Source organism: Desmodus rotundus, chromosome 2 (assembly GCF_022682495.2).
Source record: "Desmodus rotundus isolate HL8 chromosome 2, HLdesRot8A.1, whole genome shotgun sequence".
NCBI lineage: Eukaryota > Metazoa > Chordata > Mammalia > Chiroptera > Phyllostomidae > Desmodus > Desmodus rotundus.
This window is the reverse complement of record NC_071388.1, coordinates 46,339,408-46,357,822: the sequence shown is the minus strand read 5'-3', so window position 1 is coordinate 46,357,822 and position 18,415 is coordinate 46,339,408. Positions and strand designations below refer to the sequence as shown.

The 18,415-nt window shown below is 39.9% G+C and overlaps 1 protein-coding gene across 11 annotated transcripts in view; it reads right to left on the bottom strand.

The window, feature by feature from the left end:
• Window positions 1–18,415, bottom strand: part of LPP (LIM domain containing preferred translocation partner in lipoma) — a 633,676-nt gene that overhangs the window by 237,870 nt on the left and 377,391 nt on the right. For all 11 annotated transcript variants that reach the window (XM_053918206.1, XM_045199196.2, XM_053918208.1 and 8 more), the window contains one exon: window positions 14,563–15,252. In XM_053918206.1, the coding sequence (XP_053774181.1) occupies window positions 14,563–15,252 (690 nt within the window). The remainder of the gene's footprint in view (window positions 1–14,562; window positions 15,253–18,415) is intronic.

Genomic DNA, 18,415 nt, shown 5'->3' with positions numbered 1-18,415 from the left:
CTCTCTCTTGCCAGGAATGTGCTCAACAATGTACCAGAAGCAATTAAAAATGCACCACTGACTTGATTTTGTTTTTCAAGCAAATTTCACAAAATAGAATTTACCAAGAGTGAAAACATTCTTTTAATGGCTCACAAAAGAAAGTTAATAGCAGTTTCCCTAAGTTTGACAATCAGCGTGGTTTCACAAAGTTACCTAAAAAGCGTTGCACAGATTCAAGAAAGTTTTCCAAACTTAGTAATGACAAATTTAAAGTATGTCATATTTGCTCTTTCTCATTTGAAATATTTACTTTCTTACAGAATTGTTACGGGATGAATTATGCTGCCTCCCTAGATTTGTACATTGAAGCACCAACACCCAGAACCTCAGAAGGTGACTGCATTTGAAGATGGGGCCTTCAGTGAGACAATTAGGTTAAAATGAAATCACTAGGTTGGGCCTAATCCAATATGACTGATGTTCATAGACAACGAGGAGAGATCAGGACACAGGCACACAGGGGAAAAACAGTGATGACATTAAGACAAGGTGACCATCTAACAGCTTGGAGAGACACCAACACTGCCAACGCCTTGATCTCTGACTTCTAGCCTCCAGAAACGTTCCGAAAAAATATTGCTGATGTTTGAACCACCCCATCTGTGTCACTTTGTTATGGCAGCCGTAGGAAACGAATGCAGTTACTCTTAGGTCATCAATTTGTATTTTTTAAAGAGGTCTTCCCAAAGTTATATGCTTCAACGCTTTAGGTCCCACAGTATCTGAACCTCTCTCCACATACAAACACACACAAACACATAATACTATCACCATTGCCTGTCGAGTGTATTAACTATAGTAGCTGACGGTAATGCATTTTTGCCAGAGACCATTACTTTTTATACATACTTTTTAAATAACACTTCCCATCGTGAAGTCATTTATATTGTAGTAACTACCAAAACAGATAATAGAATTGAGCCATTTAATCAAAAGGTTTAGTTGGCTCCTAAGGTTTGTGTAACCTTGTCATCTACAGAGTCATAATCTACAGACCCTTCTCAGATGGACCACTGAAGAACACCTAGATACCACTAGGCATCAGCCCAGGCCTTTTATGCCATGTCCTGCTTAAGGAATTATCTAATTTTCAATCTAAATATATTGCAACTGCAAGGGGTATTCCACAATCAGAAAAGCTAAGCACTGTGATTTTTTTTAGTTCACGTGTTTCATCCTATGTCTGTTATAGACAAGGGATAAAGATTGTAAGATTTACATAGTAAGAGAAATGGGGGAAATGCTGGACTTCTGTGAAACTGCATCATCATCTGTAAAAGAGAATAATTATTCATTCCCTGTCCATCTCAATAAGCAAAGGTAACACATTTCTTTCATCTCTGACAGCCTAAAAGTTTATGATCTCCCCATCACTGAGCAAATTTGTTATGATAATTATTATATTCCAGAAGGCTCTTGGAAAAGACAGTTTCATTTTTTTTTAAGATTTTATTTATTTATTTTCAGAGACAGGGAAGGGAAGGACAAAGAGAGGGAGAGAAACATCAGTGTGTGTTTGTCTCTCGATGTCCCCAACTGGGGGCCTGGCCCACAACCCAGGCATGTGGCCTGACTGAGAATCAAACCAGCGACACTTTGGTTCACAGGCTGGCACTCAATCCACTGAGCCACACCATCCAGGGAGGAAAGTTTGTTTTAATTTCTAGGATTTCTTTTTGACTCCATAAGTGGGTAACACTTAAAATAGAAAACCAGATGTCTGTTGGTAACAGGGAAGGTTAACATTAAGCATAGATATAAGCGTTGAAAAAGAGGATATAAATTGGAAACCCATTACTTCCTCACCTGGTAACCTCTTATTAAAAAAGTCCTTATAAATATGATCCATGCAGTTAAAACACACACACAAGAAGGCGGCAAGCAGGAGCAGCGCACTCCCGCCTGACTCCCTATTAATAGCTTGGTACTAGAACTCATAGAACTGCCACAGAAGGCTGAACAGTCCTGGGCTTTTCACGTGATCAAGTTCACACTTCCATGGTTCTCCAAATAAGGCTTTCCAAACACACTTGGCCTAGGCTCACTCATTTGGCATTTCTCCTGTGGGAATGCGACTCAATGTTCTACCCACAGGTTTTAAGAATGACAGTTTTAGACATTTATTGATTTATATAATTTTCTCTCAGTACAGGCTCATTTTAAATCAGTGGCAAATATGATTAGAAATGGAACATTCTCTTTGTCTGACTGTAAACTTTGGATATAAATGGGCTGGATTTTACAACATATTTTAAAATTTTCTTCTCCCTTCCCCTTTTTTGACTAGGTCTTCAATGATGATGCAAATTATTCATGCAAATGTACAAAATAATGTTACCCCAGGCATTTATTTAGCAAGCAGTTCACATTTCGGGTGAAATTATATCACTCAAAAAACCAGTCATCGTTGGTTATGCTACAAATCCTTCCTTCCTTCTCACTTGGAGACATTGTGCTGATGTAGTCCTTTGAGAAGGTCTTCAGCTTGTCTTGCATCTGTCAAGGTTCACTAGTAGTTTCCTCTCTGAGGTTCAAGGTTATTGGCCAGACCATATCTCTTCGACATTCTGCTTAGCTCCATTCCACAGCCCACTAATTATACCCCTCACACTGCCAGTTGTTTCATCAGTGCCTGGCAGGACAGAGTGATAGATGACAAATGAAGAGATGAGTCTAAGTCTTCTATTAGAAAAATAATTAGGAAGCTTCTAGTAAATAAACCTCCCAACAGCCTCATAACAAGAAGAGGAATACTCAGTCGCTTGGCATATGAGACCTACTCAAGATCAGAAGAGAGTGCGGTTTAAGGTTTAAAAGTGGGTTATTGCACATTGGTGAGGATTTTGTTAATATCCTTTCATAAAGAGACAATGTAGCATAATGGCTAAGAGCTTGGACCATTTCATCTTCGGGAAAGGAACCTCATCCCCTCTATTTCAGTTTCCCACTCAGTAAAAATTCAGGCTATTAGTAGTATTCTCTTTGTATAGTTTTTATGAGGCCTAAAGAAGCCAATGCATATGGAGGCATCAAAGAAATAATAACTTATCTTGGGTGATTTCTAGTATTCACACATGAGATCAGGTTTTAAAACTTCTGAACACATGGACATATATAGCATTTCAAGCACGAAGTTCCCTGAGTGCTTTGAATATGCTTCCTAAAGGAAATGGGCTCCCAGTAGTTAAGAATCACTATTACAGAAAACACAACATTGGGTTAGGTATTACTTACTACTAACTCTGGCAAGTAACCAAGAGGTTTGGTAAGGTCTTCATATGCATGCTCATTTTATACTATCGCATGCAGAAGTATAAAGTTTAAGGTGATCCAGCCTTAAAATTGATCTTGTTTTTGGAGGTAGATGGCCAAATGTGTGGAAAATCAGAAAGGCAGTCAATTCATATTGAGGTAAGTCTAAGTTAAGAAAGATCTTTAGACTTCTGGCCAAGATGGAGGCATAGGTAGACACACTGTGCCTCCTCCAACAACCAAAAGAAGGACAACAACAAATTTGAAAATGAAAATTAACCAAAACTGACAGAAAATCAAACTGTATGGAAGTCTGACAACCAAGGAGTTAAAGAAGAAACACTCACCCAGACTGGTAGGAGGGGTGGAGACGGGCAGCCGGATGGAGAGGACTTGCAGCAAGGTGGAGGCTGGAGGACTGGGGCAGGCAAGGGTGAAGCTGGCAGACAAAGTAGCAGCTGGTGGACCCAGCTAGGTGGCGGATTGCGGACAGGGTAGCCCCACATTCGCTTGCAGATAAACCGGGAGGAACTACTGGGGGGCGAGACAGATTTCGCAACCCAGGGCTCCAGCTCGGGGAAATAAAGCCTCAAACATCTAATGGAAAACACCTGTGGGGGTTGAGGCGGCAGCGGGAGAAACTCCCAGCCTCACAGGAGAGTTCGTTGGAGAGACCCACAGGGTCCTAGAATGTACACAAACCCACCCACCCGGGAATCAGCACCAGAAGGGCCCAATTTGATTGTGGGTAGTGGAGGGAAGTGACAAAACTGGCAGAGAGCAGAGCAAGCTGACCCTCTCGGACCCCTCTCCCACATACAGCGCCACAACGCACTGACGTAGGTTGCCCCACCCTGGTGAACACCTAAGGCTCCACCCCTTACTACGTAACAGGCGTGTCAGGACAAAAAAAAAAAAAAAAAGTGGCCCAAATGAAAGAACAGATCAAAGCTCCAGAAATAATACAACTAAATGATGAAGAGATAGCCAACCTATCAGATGCACAGTTCAAAATGCTGGTAATCAGGATGCTCACAGAATTGGTTGAATATGGTCACAAATTAGAGGAAAAAATGAAGGCTACACTAAGTGAAATAAAGGAAAATGTACAGGGAACCAACAGTGACGGGAAGGAAACCAGGACTCAATGGTGTGGACCAGAAGGAAGAAAGAAACATTCAACCAGAATAGAATGAAGAAATAAAAATTCAGAAAAAATGAGGAGACGCTTAGGAACCTCCAGGATATCTTTAAACGTTCCAACACCCGAATTATAGGGGTACCAGAAGGAGAGGAGGAAGAGCAAGAAATTGAAAACTTATTTGAACAAATAATGAAGGAGAACTTCCCCAATCTGGCAAAGGAAGTAGACCTCCAGGAAGTCCAGGAAACTCAGAGAGTCCCAAAGAAGTTGGACCCAAGGAGGAACACACCAAGGCACATCATAGTTACATTACCCAAGATTAAACAGAAGGAGAGAATCTTACAAGCAGCAAGAGAAAAGGAGACAGTTACCTACAAAGGAGTTACCATAAGACTATCAGCTGACTTCTCAAAAGAAACCTTGCAGGCAAGAAGGGGCTGGAAAGAAGTATTCCAAGTCATGAAAGGCAAGGACCTACATCCAAGATTAATCTATTCTGCAAATTTCATTTAGAATGGAAGGGCAGATAAAGTGCTTCCCAGATAATGTCAAGTTAAAGGAGTTCATCATCACCAAGCCCTTATTATATGAAATGTTAAAGGGACTTATCTAAGAAAAAGATAAAAAATATGAACAGTAAAATGACAACAAACTCACAGTTACTAACAACCACACCTAAAGCAAAAACCAACTAAGCAAACAACTAGAACAGGAACAGAATCACAGAAATGGAGATCACATGCAGGGTTATCAGTGGGGGAATGGGAGGTGAAGAAGGAGGGAAAAGGTACAGAGAAAAAGTAGCATAAATGGCAGGTAGAAAATAGACAGGGGGGAAGTTAAGGATAGTATAGGAAATGTAGAAGCCAAAGAACTTATATGTATGACCCATGGACATGAACTAAAGGGGGGGAATGTGGGTGGGAGGAAGTGTGCAGGGTGGAGGGGAATAAAGGGGGGGAAATGGGATAACTAATAGCATAATCAATAAAATATTTTTTTTAAAAAAAAGAAAGAAGATCCTTAGATTCTCCAGCCATTAGAGGTTCTGGACAATTATACAATCTTATCTGACGTTCCCACCTCCTTCTTTCCACTGATTGAAGACTAGTGCTGGTCACGTCCTACCTAAAGCCTTGCAAAATTAATTCACTCTACCTCTTCTGAAGACAACTAGGACTTTTGCAGGTCCTTTCACTTAGCACTTTTACAATTCTTGTTCTGTGTGAATAAATTTGTCCTTATGTATCTGACCAAGGGGGTAAATGCTTTATTGTCTAATATAGTGGGGATGTTAGTTCTATATATTTTTATAATACATCACATGGATGAATAAAAAGGTAGGAGTGGTCAGAAGCCAGTGACACCAGTAATATATATCTGATCTTCCCTATTGGATTTTAAGCTTTTTGAGAACGAGCTAAGTTCTAGTTGATTTTTTCATATTCTTTTAAATTCTGAGGACAAACTAGAACAAACATCATATTATATGCTAAGACTATATCTAAAAGCTGGGTTCTCCATATTCCAGAAAATCAAAGAGCTAAAATAACAAATAAAAGTTTGTTTCTGGGACAACGGCACTTTTGGAAAGTCAAGTATTTGCGTTTTACTATGAGACCTCTCCTAATACTCTGTGCATAAAATCTTTCAAAATGTTTATATTCGCCACTAATCCTGACACATCAACAATGATCAAGCTTCTTCGTTTGCTGGGAAAGAGAAAAACTATAGTCTTTCCTTTGAAATAGGACAGTCTTAGTGTTTGCAGCTGGCTAATTAGGAAATTAGGTTCCTAGAGGGACACACTAATGAGTTGGGTGGTTGTTTTGTTATAAAACTAAGATAAAATAAAAGCAAAACACCAGTAGATTGAAGTGTGTTCTCTCACTCTGTAAACATAAAAAATCACATTTTGTTAGAATCATTTTTTAAAATGATTTATTTATTTTTCCAGGAAGGTGAGGGACCTGGGATATTGTTAAACATCTAAATCTATGAAAAAGATGAAATGAGTAAAATAACTATTCATAGACCTCTGAGTGTCCTAGTACATCCATCTCGATAGCAACCCTTAAAATCACCAAAAGAAGAAATTATGATGTTAGTCAAAATCGTACAGACTCTAGGAACTAGTCTTTTCACAGGAGCAATTGTGAGACAGAGCAAGGATCCTTAGAATGTTGGCCATTTTCTATTATTCGGAGGCCTTAATAAGGCTAAGAGATAAGCTCTTTGTGGTAACAGTCATTACACCTTGTAAATGTCTGGTATTTCCGATGTCACTGGTCTTAAAGCGATGCAGAGAGGAACTGTGGTACACAAAGAAGTGTTAGTTTTCTCATCTAATCCGCCACTTACTAACTGTAACTCTCTAGGTCTGTTTTCTTATCTAAATCTGAGGGGTTATAACCTAATGATTTGGAAGGTCATTTCTATGTCTGACAGTTTCAATAAGATGATCTAGAGAAACGAAGCATAAAAACTTATTATTTTTCTAATTTACATCCTTCAAATTAGTAGGAAACTGCTTCTTCTTCAATCACGCAGTAAATCTTGCAAACACAGAAAGTTCATGGATAGATGCTTATCCATGAAGAAAATAAGCAACTAAATCAACAAACTTTTTCAGATGAAATGATCAGGTAGAAAAGTATAGGGAGTCTTAAAAAATACCTAGTAAAACTACTAAGTTTACTAAGTCATAAGATACAAAGTTGATATAAAAAAAATCAAGTGTACTTCTATATACTAATGACAAAAAATTGCAAATTGAACTTGAAAACACCATTTGCAATGGCACCCAAAATATAAAATGCTTAGGGATAAGTTAACAATCTATGCAAAGCTACAATAAACTTTTGAGAGAAATTAATGAAGCCATAAATAAAATGAGAGCTATACCATGTTCAAGGTTTGGAAGACTCAATGTTAAGATATCAGCTATTTCAAATTGAGTTATAGACTCAACAAAATCTCAGTCAAAATCATAGCAGGTTATTTTGTGGAAATTGGCAAGCTGATGCTAAAATGTACATGGAAATGGAAAGGACTTAGAATAATTAAAACACTTCGAAAAGCACAAATATGGAAAACAAACACTGTCTGATGTCAAAACCTACTATTAAAGTGAGTGATCAAGACAACAGCATTGTCCTAGGGATGGGCATACAAAGTGAGAACAGAGAATAGGGAGTACAGACAGACCCACACATACACGGTCAACTGCTTTTTGTCAAAGGTGTTTAGGTAATTTAATGGGAACAAGGAGTCTTTAGAACAAATTTTTATGCTGGAAAAACTAGATATCCTATTGAGAAAAAATAAACTTTGACCTTAAACTGACAGGCATCATAACCCTAATTTATACCACGAAACATCTAAAAGAAAACATGGAGTAAAATATCTGTGACCTTCAGGAAATAAAGAAACAAAAAGCACAAATTATAGATGATAAAACTGATACATGAAACTTCCTCAAAATTAAAAACTTCTGCTCTTCAGAAAACAGCATGAAGAAAATGGAAAGTCAAGTCCCAGATTAGGAAAAATATTGGCAATACGTAAATCTAAGAAATCTTCTTCAGAACATACAGCATACTCTTACAACTCAATAAAAAGAGTCAATCCAATTAAAAGTGGCTCAAAAATTTGATGACACTTTACAAAAAAAAGATATAAGGATGGCCAGTAAGTGGATAAATAAATGCTCCAGATCATTAGGAAGAGGAAAATGTGAATATAAGCCACAGTGAGACACAGTACGCAGCAAGGAAGAGCTGAAATGGAAAAGAGTGACAGCAGCAGGACTGGCGTGCCCCGCACCTCTCGCACACGCAGGTGACAATGTAAAAGATACATTTAGGCAGTTTCTTATTATGTTAAATAGTTCCTGTGTGACCCAGCACCTTCCCTCCTAGGTATTTATCCCAGAGAAATGAAAACACTGTTTGTACAAAGACATGTACTCGAGTGTTCATAGCAGCTTCATTCATAACTCAAAATGTAAAAATAAACAAATAATTTATTTTTTAAAAATAAACAAGTGAATAGATAAACAAAATGTAGTATATAATCATATAAAGCAACACTGCTTAGCAATAAAATGAAGGAACTATTGATACACACAATAACATAAATTAATCTAAAAAACTATAGTTACTCTGAGTAAAAGAAGCCCAGGCATGCGAGTGCATGCTGTATGATTCCGTGCATAGGAAATGCAAGAAGGGATCAAGATGATGGATGTTACAAAGCAGACTGGGGCTAAGAGTGAAGGGCAGTGAGTGCAACAGGGCACGGGGAGGCTCTGTGGCAGGTGCAATGTTCTCCACCTTGATTGTGGTGGTGATTTCACAGGTACATACACTTGTCAGCAGTTTCCTGCCTTATACACTTAAAATGGACACATGTCATTGTAGGTATATTAACCTCAAAAAGTTTATTAAAAATATGAATCAACAAATTCCATGGACATTTGGAAAGTGCACAATATGAAAAAGACTGTGTGCGTAACAACACACACACAAACACATGTATGCCTAGCGGAAAGTAAATGTTAGAGCGGCAGCGAACCTGAGAAACTACCTAGCTGCTCTGCATACTGAGTTGCTGATGTGACAATGCTTGTTATTTAGGTCACCTAAACTGATCCGGTAAAGTAGGTTTTGGTTTTGGCATTTTGCTGAACATCCTGCTAAGTTCTAAAGCAGGGCTTTCTCCTTATTTTAGGACATAGGAAGTTTCTTCAAGCGCCTTCGTTAGACAAGAATGCATTATTCAATGTGTTAGTTACTGTGGGGCAAACAGGGTCGTTCAGATACCATCTCTACCCCATAATTCTCTGGGTCGAACAGACACTGGGGCAGAGGCTGGTGGGAGACAGGTATGTAACTGATTTTAGTATAGTTTAGATTATGAGAACTTCCACTAGAGAGGGTAAAATAAGGTACAACTCAATTTTAGGATAAGGAAAAGACTTCACAAGAGAGATCAGAATTTTAGTTCATTCTTCTTGGATTACATTTGATTGTGAAATATTTTATTTATTTCAGGGAGGTATGGGAAGGCATTCCAGAAAGAAAGAAAGAAAAAGAAAAACCCTCCATGACCAAAATTACAGAGATGAGAAATAACTCAGAATATAATTTCCTAGCTGGAAGCCCAGATGCTTAAAAAGGTAAGATGAGAGTGGAAATCCAGGCAGGAGTTTCAATTCACTCCACAAGTGGCTGGAAACTTCTGAAGGTTTTTTGGGTTTTTTTTTTTTTAAAGACAATTAATGACAAGGGCGGAACTGTATGGCAGAAAGTTTAATCTGGTGGCCTGTGTAGAAGGAACAGGTGTGTAGAGAGATTAGAGGTGGAGACGCCCATTAGGAGGACATTCCAATGGTGCAGGTGAGAAATGAGGACAACTGAATTAGGGCAACCTCAAGGGGGACTGAGATAAGAAAGGAGATTTCAGATGTTGTGAAATTAAAAAGAAACTCTGGACAAATTATGCATGGGCAATGAGGAAGAGGAAGTATAGCTCCAAGACCTCAGGCCTGGGTGCCTGGGAGGGATTTAATGGGTGCTTCCCCTCCAACCGTTGATCTCCTGACACTGCACCACAACTGCCTGAGACCACTCAGACATCTGCTTGTGACGTGGGCCACAGCGGGGCCACAGCGGGGCCACTGCGAGTTGCTGGTGATGCCAAGATCCACCGTTTTCCCAGGGGAAAGCATGAGGACAATCTTCAGAACACCTGGCTTGGAGCTGTGGCTCTCCCATAAATTTGACATATGATTGTGGACGAATGACTCTCATTACTGAGCTTCTGAACCCTCAACAGTACGAGAGAGAGAAACCCCTGGGCTTAATCGCATGGATTTGGTGAGGTCCACAAAGGACTATGGAAATGGAAAAGACCTGCACAAAAAGAATAACTAATATTACTGTCACCAGCTTTCTCAAGCATTCCTATCTTCACACATGTCTGGGCATTGTCAACTGCCCGGAGGCATTTGTCCACATCCATCCTTCTCATCCTACATCTCTTCCTCTTTGTTTCTCTAATCCTGGAACTGAGAGCTTTAGCACAGGAATTACGTAAAGACAGTTCTCTCCAAAATACCACCAATTCTTCGCAATGCACCCAAAATCAAAATCTATGTCCTTCTCTTTTCCACAATGAAAAAAAGAAATATTTTCATATTTCTTGAATGTCTGAAATGCTACTATATCAATATCCTCAAATATTTTCTTAATCTTAACAAATGACAGGTTTTAGGGACCTTTGAACACTGACCCCTGGCATTTCATTACCTTCACTCTCTTCTCTGCCTAAGTATCCCTAGTTTCAAAAACTAAATGAAGAGCAGTGATTTGTTCTAACCCTGAAAGAGATAACAACTTCTCTAGGTTTATTGAAAGATAGTTTGTTGTTCTCTGAGGACTCACCTTCCTGAAGGATTTCACAGGTGATTTTAGAATTTAATCTAGCCCCCACACTAGGTGGACCTGTATACCTTTCCTGGGATGCATAGATTCAGTGCGTTTCACACAGTAGGGGACAAACAGCTGTCTCTTTACCTGCCCGGAGGCTGACACAGATAGGGCTTATGACAAAGAAGTGAATGCCAGAGCTGCCCTGCCACTCTGACCTGAGAGTGATGACTGGCTTTATCTGAATATTAGAGAAAACACACATCCCACCGCACAGGGGTATGAAGACAGCGCACAGGACGAGAGTTCCGTGAACTACACAGCAACATGCGGATGATAGCTTTTATAAAACAGCAACGAGGAAAGATTCCACTGTTTCTTTAAGAGGATTTTCAGTAGGAAGGGAACATTTCTCCCTTACAAAGACTTGCTTATAACAATATTTTTCAAGGAACTCAGCTCAGATGGTACAGGAAACACATTATGGTCTACTGTGGCATGCAAATTCACTGTTCAGCACATTATAGGAACACAAATACAATCACGATCTCCCAGCCTTGCAGGTTCCGATTTTATCTCCTTCCTTTCTTCATTCTTTTCTTCTTTTTTTTCTTTTCCTTCTTTTTTTTTTTTTTTTTTTTTTTTTTTTTTTTTTTTTGCTGCTTCCCTCCCTTTTCCTCTTCTTTTAAATTGGACTATGATGTAGGAAAATTAAAGCAATTCATCTCAAGCACAGGGAAGATTTACTTCTTTCATTTAAATTTTTTTTTCCTTAATGGGTTAAATGCCAAATTCCTCAGAATGTCTCAAGGTAACAAAAGATCATTGTTTTAAGGCATGAAGGTTTAAGTTTTCCATCAGTGACTAAAAATTGGAAATAAAGGAAAGCCAGTAAAAACAGTCCTCACTTGGCAATGACTGCACCTTTGGAAATTTCCAAGCCATTTGCAATCATTAATTAATTAGAGAAGATGATGTCCCACCTTGCTGAGGCCAGAAGCGTGACATAAAGAGGTCTAGAGGCTTTCCTCAAGTTGTAAGTGAAATGCCACGGGAGGAAGTGGGATTTGACGTAGGAGCTCATTTCTCAAGCCAGCAGCCACATCACTAAGCCAAGCAGAGTCGATATTGGGACAATAAGGGCCTCTGTGCACAGGTGCAGTTGAGTACAGCAGTGTTCTGCTGAAAGACTAACTGTGGAAAAGCCGGTCCCTTCGTTCGCCAGTGCCCCCACTGCACACAGATCATGTCTGTAGCCTCACCAGCCACTTCCCCCGTTCCCCAAACACTGACAGATGGCGAAATAGCACCCTCGAACCACTCTCCTCCATAATCACAGAGAGATGTACACGGCTGGATTTTCATTTTTAAAATGCACAATGTGATTTTCAAACACATGACACTGTTGAAGAACAAATATTTCAAACAAATTTTTTTAAATGACATCAAATTCACTGATATCCAGAATCCATAATAATGTAATAGATCATCATGAATAATTATGAAAAGAAGGAAAATGAAGTGCCATGCTTTCTGGTAAGTGGTTAATAAAAGTTCCTTCCATCACCCTGAGCAGGGGGTGAAAACCAAATGCTAGTGATGTGGCTGAACCCGACATGTCAGATTCAGGTCTTGCACTGGGTGCTAACTGCTCTCCTACACCACTGCGTCAGTTCAGTGTTAAATGAGGAGGGACCATTCAACGTGCCCAGTGACACCTGGGAAAAAAAGAAGCTCAGTGCCTGGCTCAGTACTTCTCACAAGATTATTCCCTCCACCTAGACATTTGGCTCTGTCTCATGTCTGTTTCCCCAGGTCGGGGGATACAGGACCCTTACATAACTCAGGGCCCCTCTCTTTCCATTAGGACCATCATGCAGCCATCTTAACAGGAGGCTTTGGATGGAGCAAAACTGCATACCTATTTGAGCTAGGTGTTAATGTCCGTTATCCCAACCTGAGCTTTTAACCTTCCATGGGGGAAGTTACTGCACTTGCACCAAAGTGAAGTAAAGTTGAATAATCCAGTTTTTTTCTGGATTGCTTCTTTGGGGGCTGGAAGGACTAATGCAAATATACTGTATTATTTGCAGTATACAATGGGTGTATACAAAGGGTGACAAAGGGTGAGCATATACAGACTGGCTATTTTGGACAAACTTTATCTAAAACCAAGTGAACAAACAAACCTACTAACATTTATTTTCATAAAGAGATTTTAGAAAGAAAGGCTTTCTAAGAGCAATGTTTCAAAAACACAATGTTTAAACCTGGAAACTTTATGTTGGAAAATGATCACGGCTGGCCCAGTTTCCCATAATGGGTATTCATAAGTGCCCCCACTTTCTGGAAGGCTTCTTTTCCTCTGAGGAGCCCAAAATTCATTTTGGAGCACCATTAATAGAGCAGATACTTTCATCTGAAAGTAGCGGTTTAGTAAACATACTACCCACAGAACAAGGACCTGACAGATTTCTGTTACAATGTTGAAAATGTGATTGAGTATGCCTGTACACTGTCAATGTCAAATGTGTTAAACAATATAAATAGACCTTCTATATGTAAAAAATATACAGTACTAAAAATATATATAGACCTTCTACCCAATTCATCTCTCAAAAATATCAGATTCTAACTACTTTGATGTCTGATTCTCACAGCTTTAGATGAAAGGAAGGGAGAACTTTGTTCCAACCCAAGGGCTGGAAACCAGCGTGGTGTATCCATCTCACCGCTTCCAAGTAATTCTCCTTGGTTCTTCTTATCATGGTAAAGGGAAACATCACGCTGGTTCAAATACTCACGGAAAATCAAGTTGTAACTAAGTAGGCATGTGTAATATCATTAGCTTTGAAGGGGAAGTCATTGAACACATTGATTTAAAAGGCATACATGCTTGCAAGTAAATCAAACAATGAAAAAATTATCATAAAGAATTTTTTAAAGTTGTCTAATAGGGTTAAAGACTAGAGAGTAAGATTCTTCTTGGAGGATCAATAACGTGGATTGACAAGGGTGATGAACAAGTTTCATTATACTGCAGCAGCCTCTTCCAAAGGAAACTAGACGAGGTGTTTGCATCACTTTACAGTCCTTTGCTTCACCTGTCTCCTGGGCTGTTGGCCACTTATGTCCTAGCAGCTACTGTGGGACCAACTTGGCTTGAGTTCTAACCACCATCGCATACATACTACCTGGCAGCAGCTCAACTCACCGCTGCCCTGCATACCTCTCACCTCCAGACGTGCTGATGTCCTGTGTTTGTGAGGCATGAGATGCTATAGGTCTATTTGGTGCCCAAGTAAATGCAAAGTCTAGGCATGAGGAAGTTTCTGACTCACAGAGAACCTTGGTCCAGGAAGAGACAAGAGCTGGAAGATAAATTATTTTCCCTTTTCCCACCACAAAGAGATTATCCTGAGCTGCTACAGTTCATACGCTCTTTTGGAAAATGATCTTTCAAGGCTGAATACGCAGATGCACTTGGTACTGAACAATAACCATATCTGTAACATGACTCCATATCCCCAGTAGGATCTCCCTCTTTTTCTATGGCTGTCAGGCCTCCTTGGGATTCTACTTTCTAATGCAATAAAAACTGCACATACACTTTTGCCTTAGGCTCTGCTTTCTGGGGAAGGCAAGCTGAATAGGCAGCCCTTTATTCACATATTGTGTTAATGAGTTTCTTACCTTTGGTTGCAGCGGTGGTGCAGAGGGGGCTGGAACAGGATCTGTGATATATGTCTTCTTGGGACCTGCAACCGGATACATGCCAGCAGGGTGCTGGTTTCCTGACCCAGAGTGAGTGTACCCTGGTTCCCGCTTCCAGGTATTGGGGTGACCTTGTTGACCATAGGCAGGATCAGAATCATTTTTGCCCCCATACGCAGGCCCCACTGGGCAATAGGCTTCATAATAGCGCCCTTGGTTAGGACCGTACCCATACCCAGGCTCAGGCTGAAGTCCCGGTGGTGGAATATACGTGTAATCCATGCCTCCCCGTGTTGAAGGAGGTGGACACTGCCCAGACATAGGCACTGGTTGAGTGTTATAGCTCTGGTGCCCTGGCCCTGGGCCATAAAACTGTCCTGGTGAAGGGGCAGCCATGTAATGCGAGCTGGGCTGGGCTGACTTCACTTGCACATTGAAGGTAGGCCTTGACGGGGTGGATGCCGTCGTGTAGGAGGCGGGGACAGGCTGAGGCTGGGGTTTCAGTGTTCCGATTGGAGTCACGGGGATGGGTCCAGCCTGAGGGGCAGGCTGTGGTTTCAGGGTCGACTTTTTGGTTGCTGTTAGTGGGGGCTGGTTTGGTATGACCATTCTCTTGTGTCCTGTGACAGGGGTGGAGACTGGAGGAGAGGCTGTGGCACCAGTAGAGCCCTAAAATGGAAGAGAGAGAGAAAAAAGAAAAGGACTGAGATCACTGCCAATGAAAAAATTTTTAAAAATATTAAAAACTGCCAACTATTATTTTTGTATTAACTCTGCAAAATACAAATCTGGCATGGTTTCTGCCTTCTGAGACTTCAGAGACTAACACAAAAATCAGCTATGTTTTTGTGTACTACCAATGAACAATCTGAAAAAGAAATCAAGGAAACAATTCCATTTATAATATTAGGATAAAAATACTTAGGAATAAATTTAACCAAAGAAGTGAAAGATGTGTACACTGAAAAGTACAAAATGTGGTTGAAATAAATTAAAGACACATAAATAGAAAGATACTCGCGTTCATGGGTTGGAAAATTTTAATACAGTTAAGATGTTAATAATACCTAGAGTGGTCCACAGATTTAATACTATCCTTTTCAAGATCACTAGGGTACCTTTTTTGCAAAAACAAAAATCCACCTTAAAATTCATATGCAATTTCAAGAGACTCTGAGTAGCGCCCCCCCAAAACAAAACCTTGAAAAAGAAAAGGAAAATTGGAGATTTCAAAATGCCCAATCTCAAAACTTATACAACTATAATAATCAAAATAGTGTGGTAGTGGCATAAGGACAGATAAGTAAACTTTACAATGGAATAGAATAGAAAATCCAGAAATAAACCCTTGAATGCAGGTTAAATTAATTTTTCACAAAGGTGCCAAGACCATTCAAAGAGATAAAAACAGCCTTAAATAGAGCAAATTATAATACTGTTAACAAGCATAGGGAGGCAGCTTCGTGACATTGGATTTGGCAATGTGTTTTTTTTTAACATGTAAAAAGAAAATAAATGGAACGCTATGCTCTCAATCAAACTACCCAAAGACTTAGTCACATAGTGCTAAAAGGAGGTGCTAGAGGAAAAAAGATGGAGGACAGGTTAGAGGGGACCAAAAAAAAACAAAGAGAGGGGTTGAGAGAAACAAATACAACAGCACAACCAATAGATGCTAAATTTTAGATCAAAGATTCCTGTCAATAAGTAATTTACCAAAGATAACTCAAATGCAGCCTCCTCCTCCTTTAATGTCTTCCTGAGATTGGTTGCATTCATTTGTTCAACTCAAAATTACTTACTACACAATGGACTATTAGTCAGCCACAAAAAAGAATGAAATCTCACCATGTGCAAAAACATGAACAGACCTAGTTGGTAGTAAGTGAAATAAATTAGAGAAACAAACACAGTCTGTTTCCACTTATAGGTGGAATCTAAAGAACAAAACAAACAAAACAGAAACAGACTCATAGATACAGAGAACAGATTGATGGAGAGCAGATGGGAGGGAAATTGGGGGTCTCTGTAAAAAAGGTGAAGTACAAATTGATACTTACAAAAATAGTCATGGGGATGTAAAGTACAGCATAAAGAATATATGGGTACTAGACTTATTGGGGGGTCACTTGTAAGTTATATAAATGTTTAACCACTGTGCTGTACACTAAAATAATATTGAATGTCAACTGTAATTGAAAAAATGAAATGAAATATAACCTTATCTTGGCATCACACACAAAAATACACTTACCGAATGTCACCAGAATGTCCTAACGACACAAAGGTGAAAATGCTTTCCTTCTGAAATGCAGGAAGCTATAATTATGATGGAAGACAAGTAAAGGCTTAGAGAAAACTTGGAGATCCGAAACTTTGACCTCAAGCATTAGTCTACTAGGAATGGGCAAATACGCAAGTGATACAATGCTTCAATCTTGATAAGATTTGTTAATATAACAAATAAGTGACCACACTCTAATTTTGTTGATAACTTCCAGGCAAATTATTGTATGTATAGGAAGACAGGATGCGACACTTCACATTACTCTATTGTCATTTACCCACACCAGGTCACAAGAGACAGTGGACATGTAGGGCGGATGCTACTAACAGCTTCCTCATCATAACACTCCCCTTTCTCATTACTCAAAGAATTTCAATTTTGTTTAGGGGAGCGATGTGCCCACTTAAAATACTTCCCAAGACTCCTTTGTAAGTAGAAGCTGCTGTGTGGCACGGTTCTGGCCAATGAGATGTGCACTGCACATTTTTGTGGAAACTAGGGCTCTCCTGACATAAGCACCATCCCTTCCTATTTTTCTCTTTTCTCCTTTGCTGCCTGGAAGGTGGACGTGGAGCTGTGAACGGTGCAGTTCTCTTGCCCCTACCATCACAGATATTTAGCCTTGGTGGCTGAGCTTTCTGGAGATCTAGATTGATCCAGAGATCAAGATGAAAACATCCCCAGGGACATTAGGTTAACATTTCATTTCCAGTGGTTGTCTCCCAAATAGGAAATCACCACTGACCAGGGAAAATTTAGAAATGAGAAATATATTTTATTGTCACAGTGACTAGGCTATGCTTTTATCATTGAATGGGTGGATGGCCAAATGCATCACTGTCAAAACCAAGATAACAATAATGCCCCCGTTGACATCGAATAGAGTCTTGGGACACATATTTGCTGGCGAGCTGACTGTGAAGTTTCCAGTTGCCAAGGAGGGTTGCTGGCCCTCTCTGGGACTTCTCCTGCACAACACTCTCTCTCCTGGTTCTAACAGCTGCTCTCTCTCCTGGTCCCCTTAAGCCTGGAGGAGATGACAATTCTGACTCTGCCAGCCCCAGATTACCGTTCTGTTCCTAAGGCTTCTCTGTATTTAAATGGGCCTATATACAGAATTCCTTTATAAATTAACTCCTAGAGAGGAATTAGCTTCAGTGTGCCATTATTTTTTACGGGAGTCTGACTGTTACAGCTATCTTTCCCATGTGTCATTTGTCACAATTGCAGTTCCCTAGGGACTTTGCAATTCTAGATTCAGTTCTGTTAAGTTACAGGAGGCTGTTGAAGAGAGTTTTTTTCCTACCATTTTTAAAGAAGATTTTATTTATTTATTTTTAGAGAGAGGGGAAGGGAAGGAGAAGGAGAGGGAGAGAAACATCAATGTGTGGTTGCCTCTCGTGAACCTCCTTCTGGGGACCTGGCCTGCAACCCAGGTAGGTGCCCTGACTGGGAATCGAACTGGCGACCCTTTGGTTCACAGGTTGGCACTCAATCCACTGAGCCACATCAGCCAGGGCTCTTTTTGCCCCTTTTTTAATACAA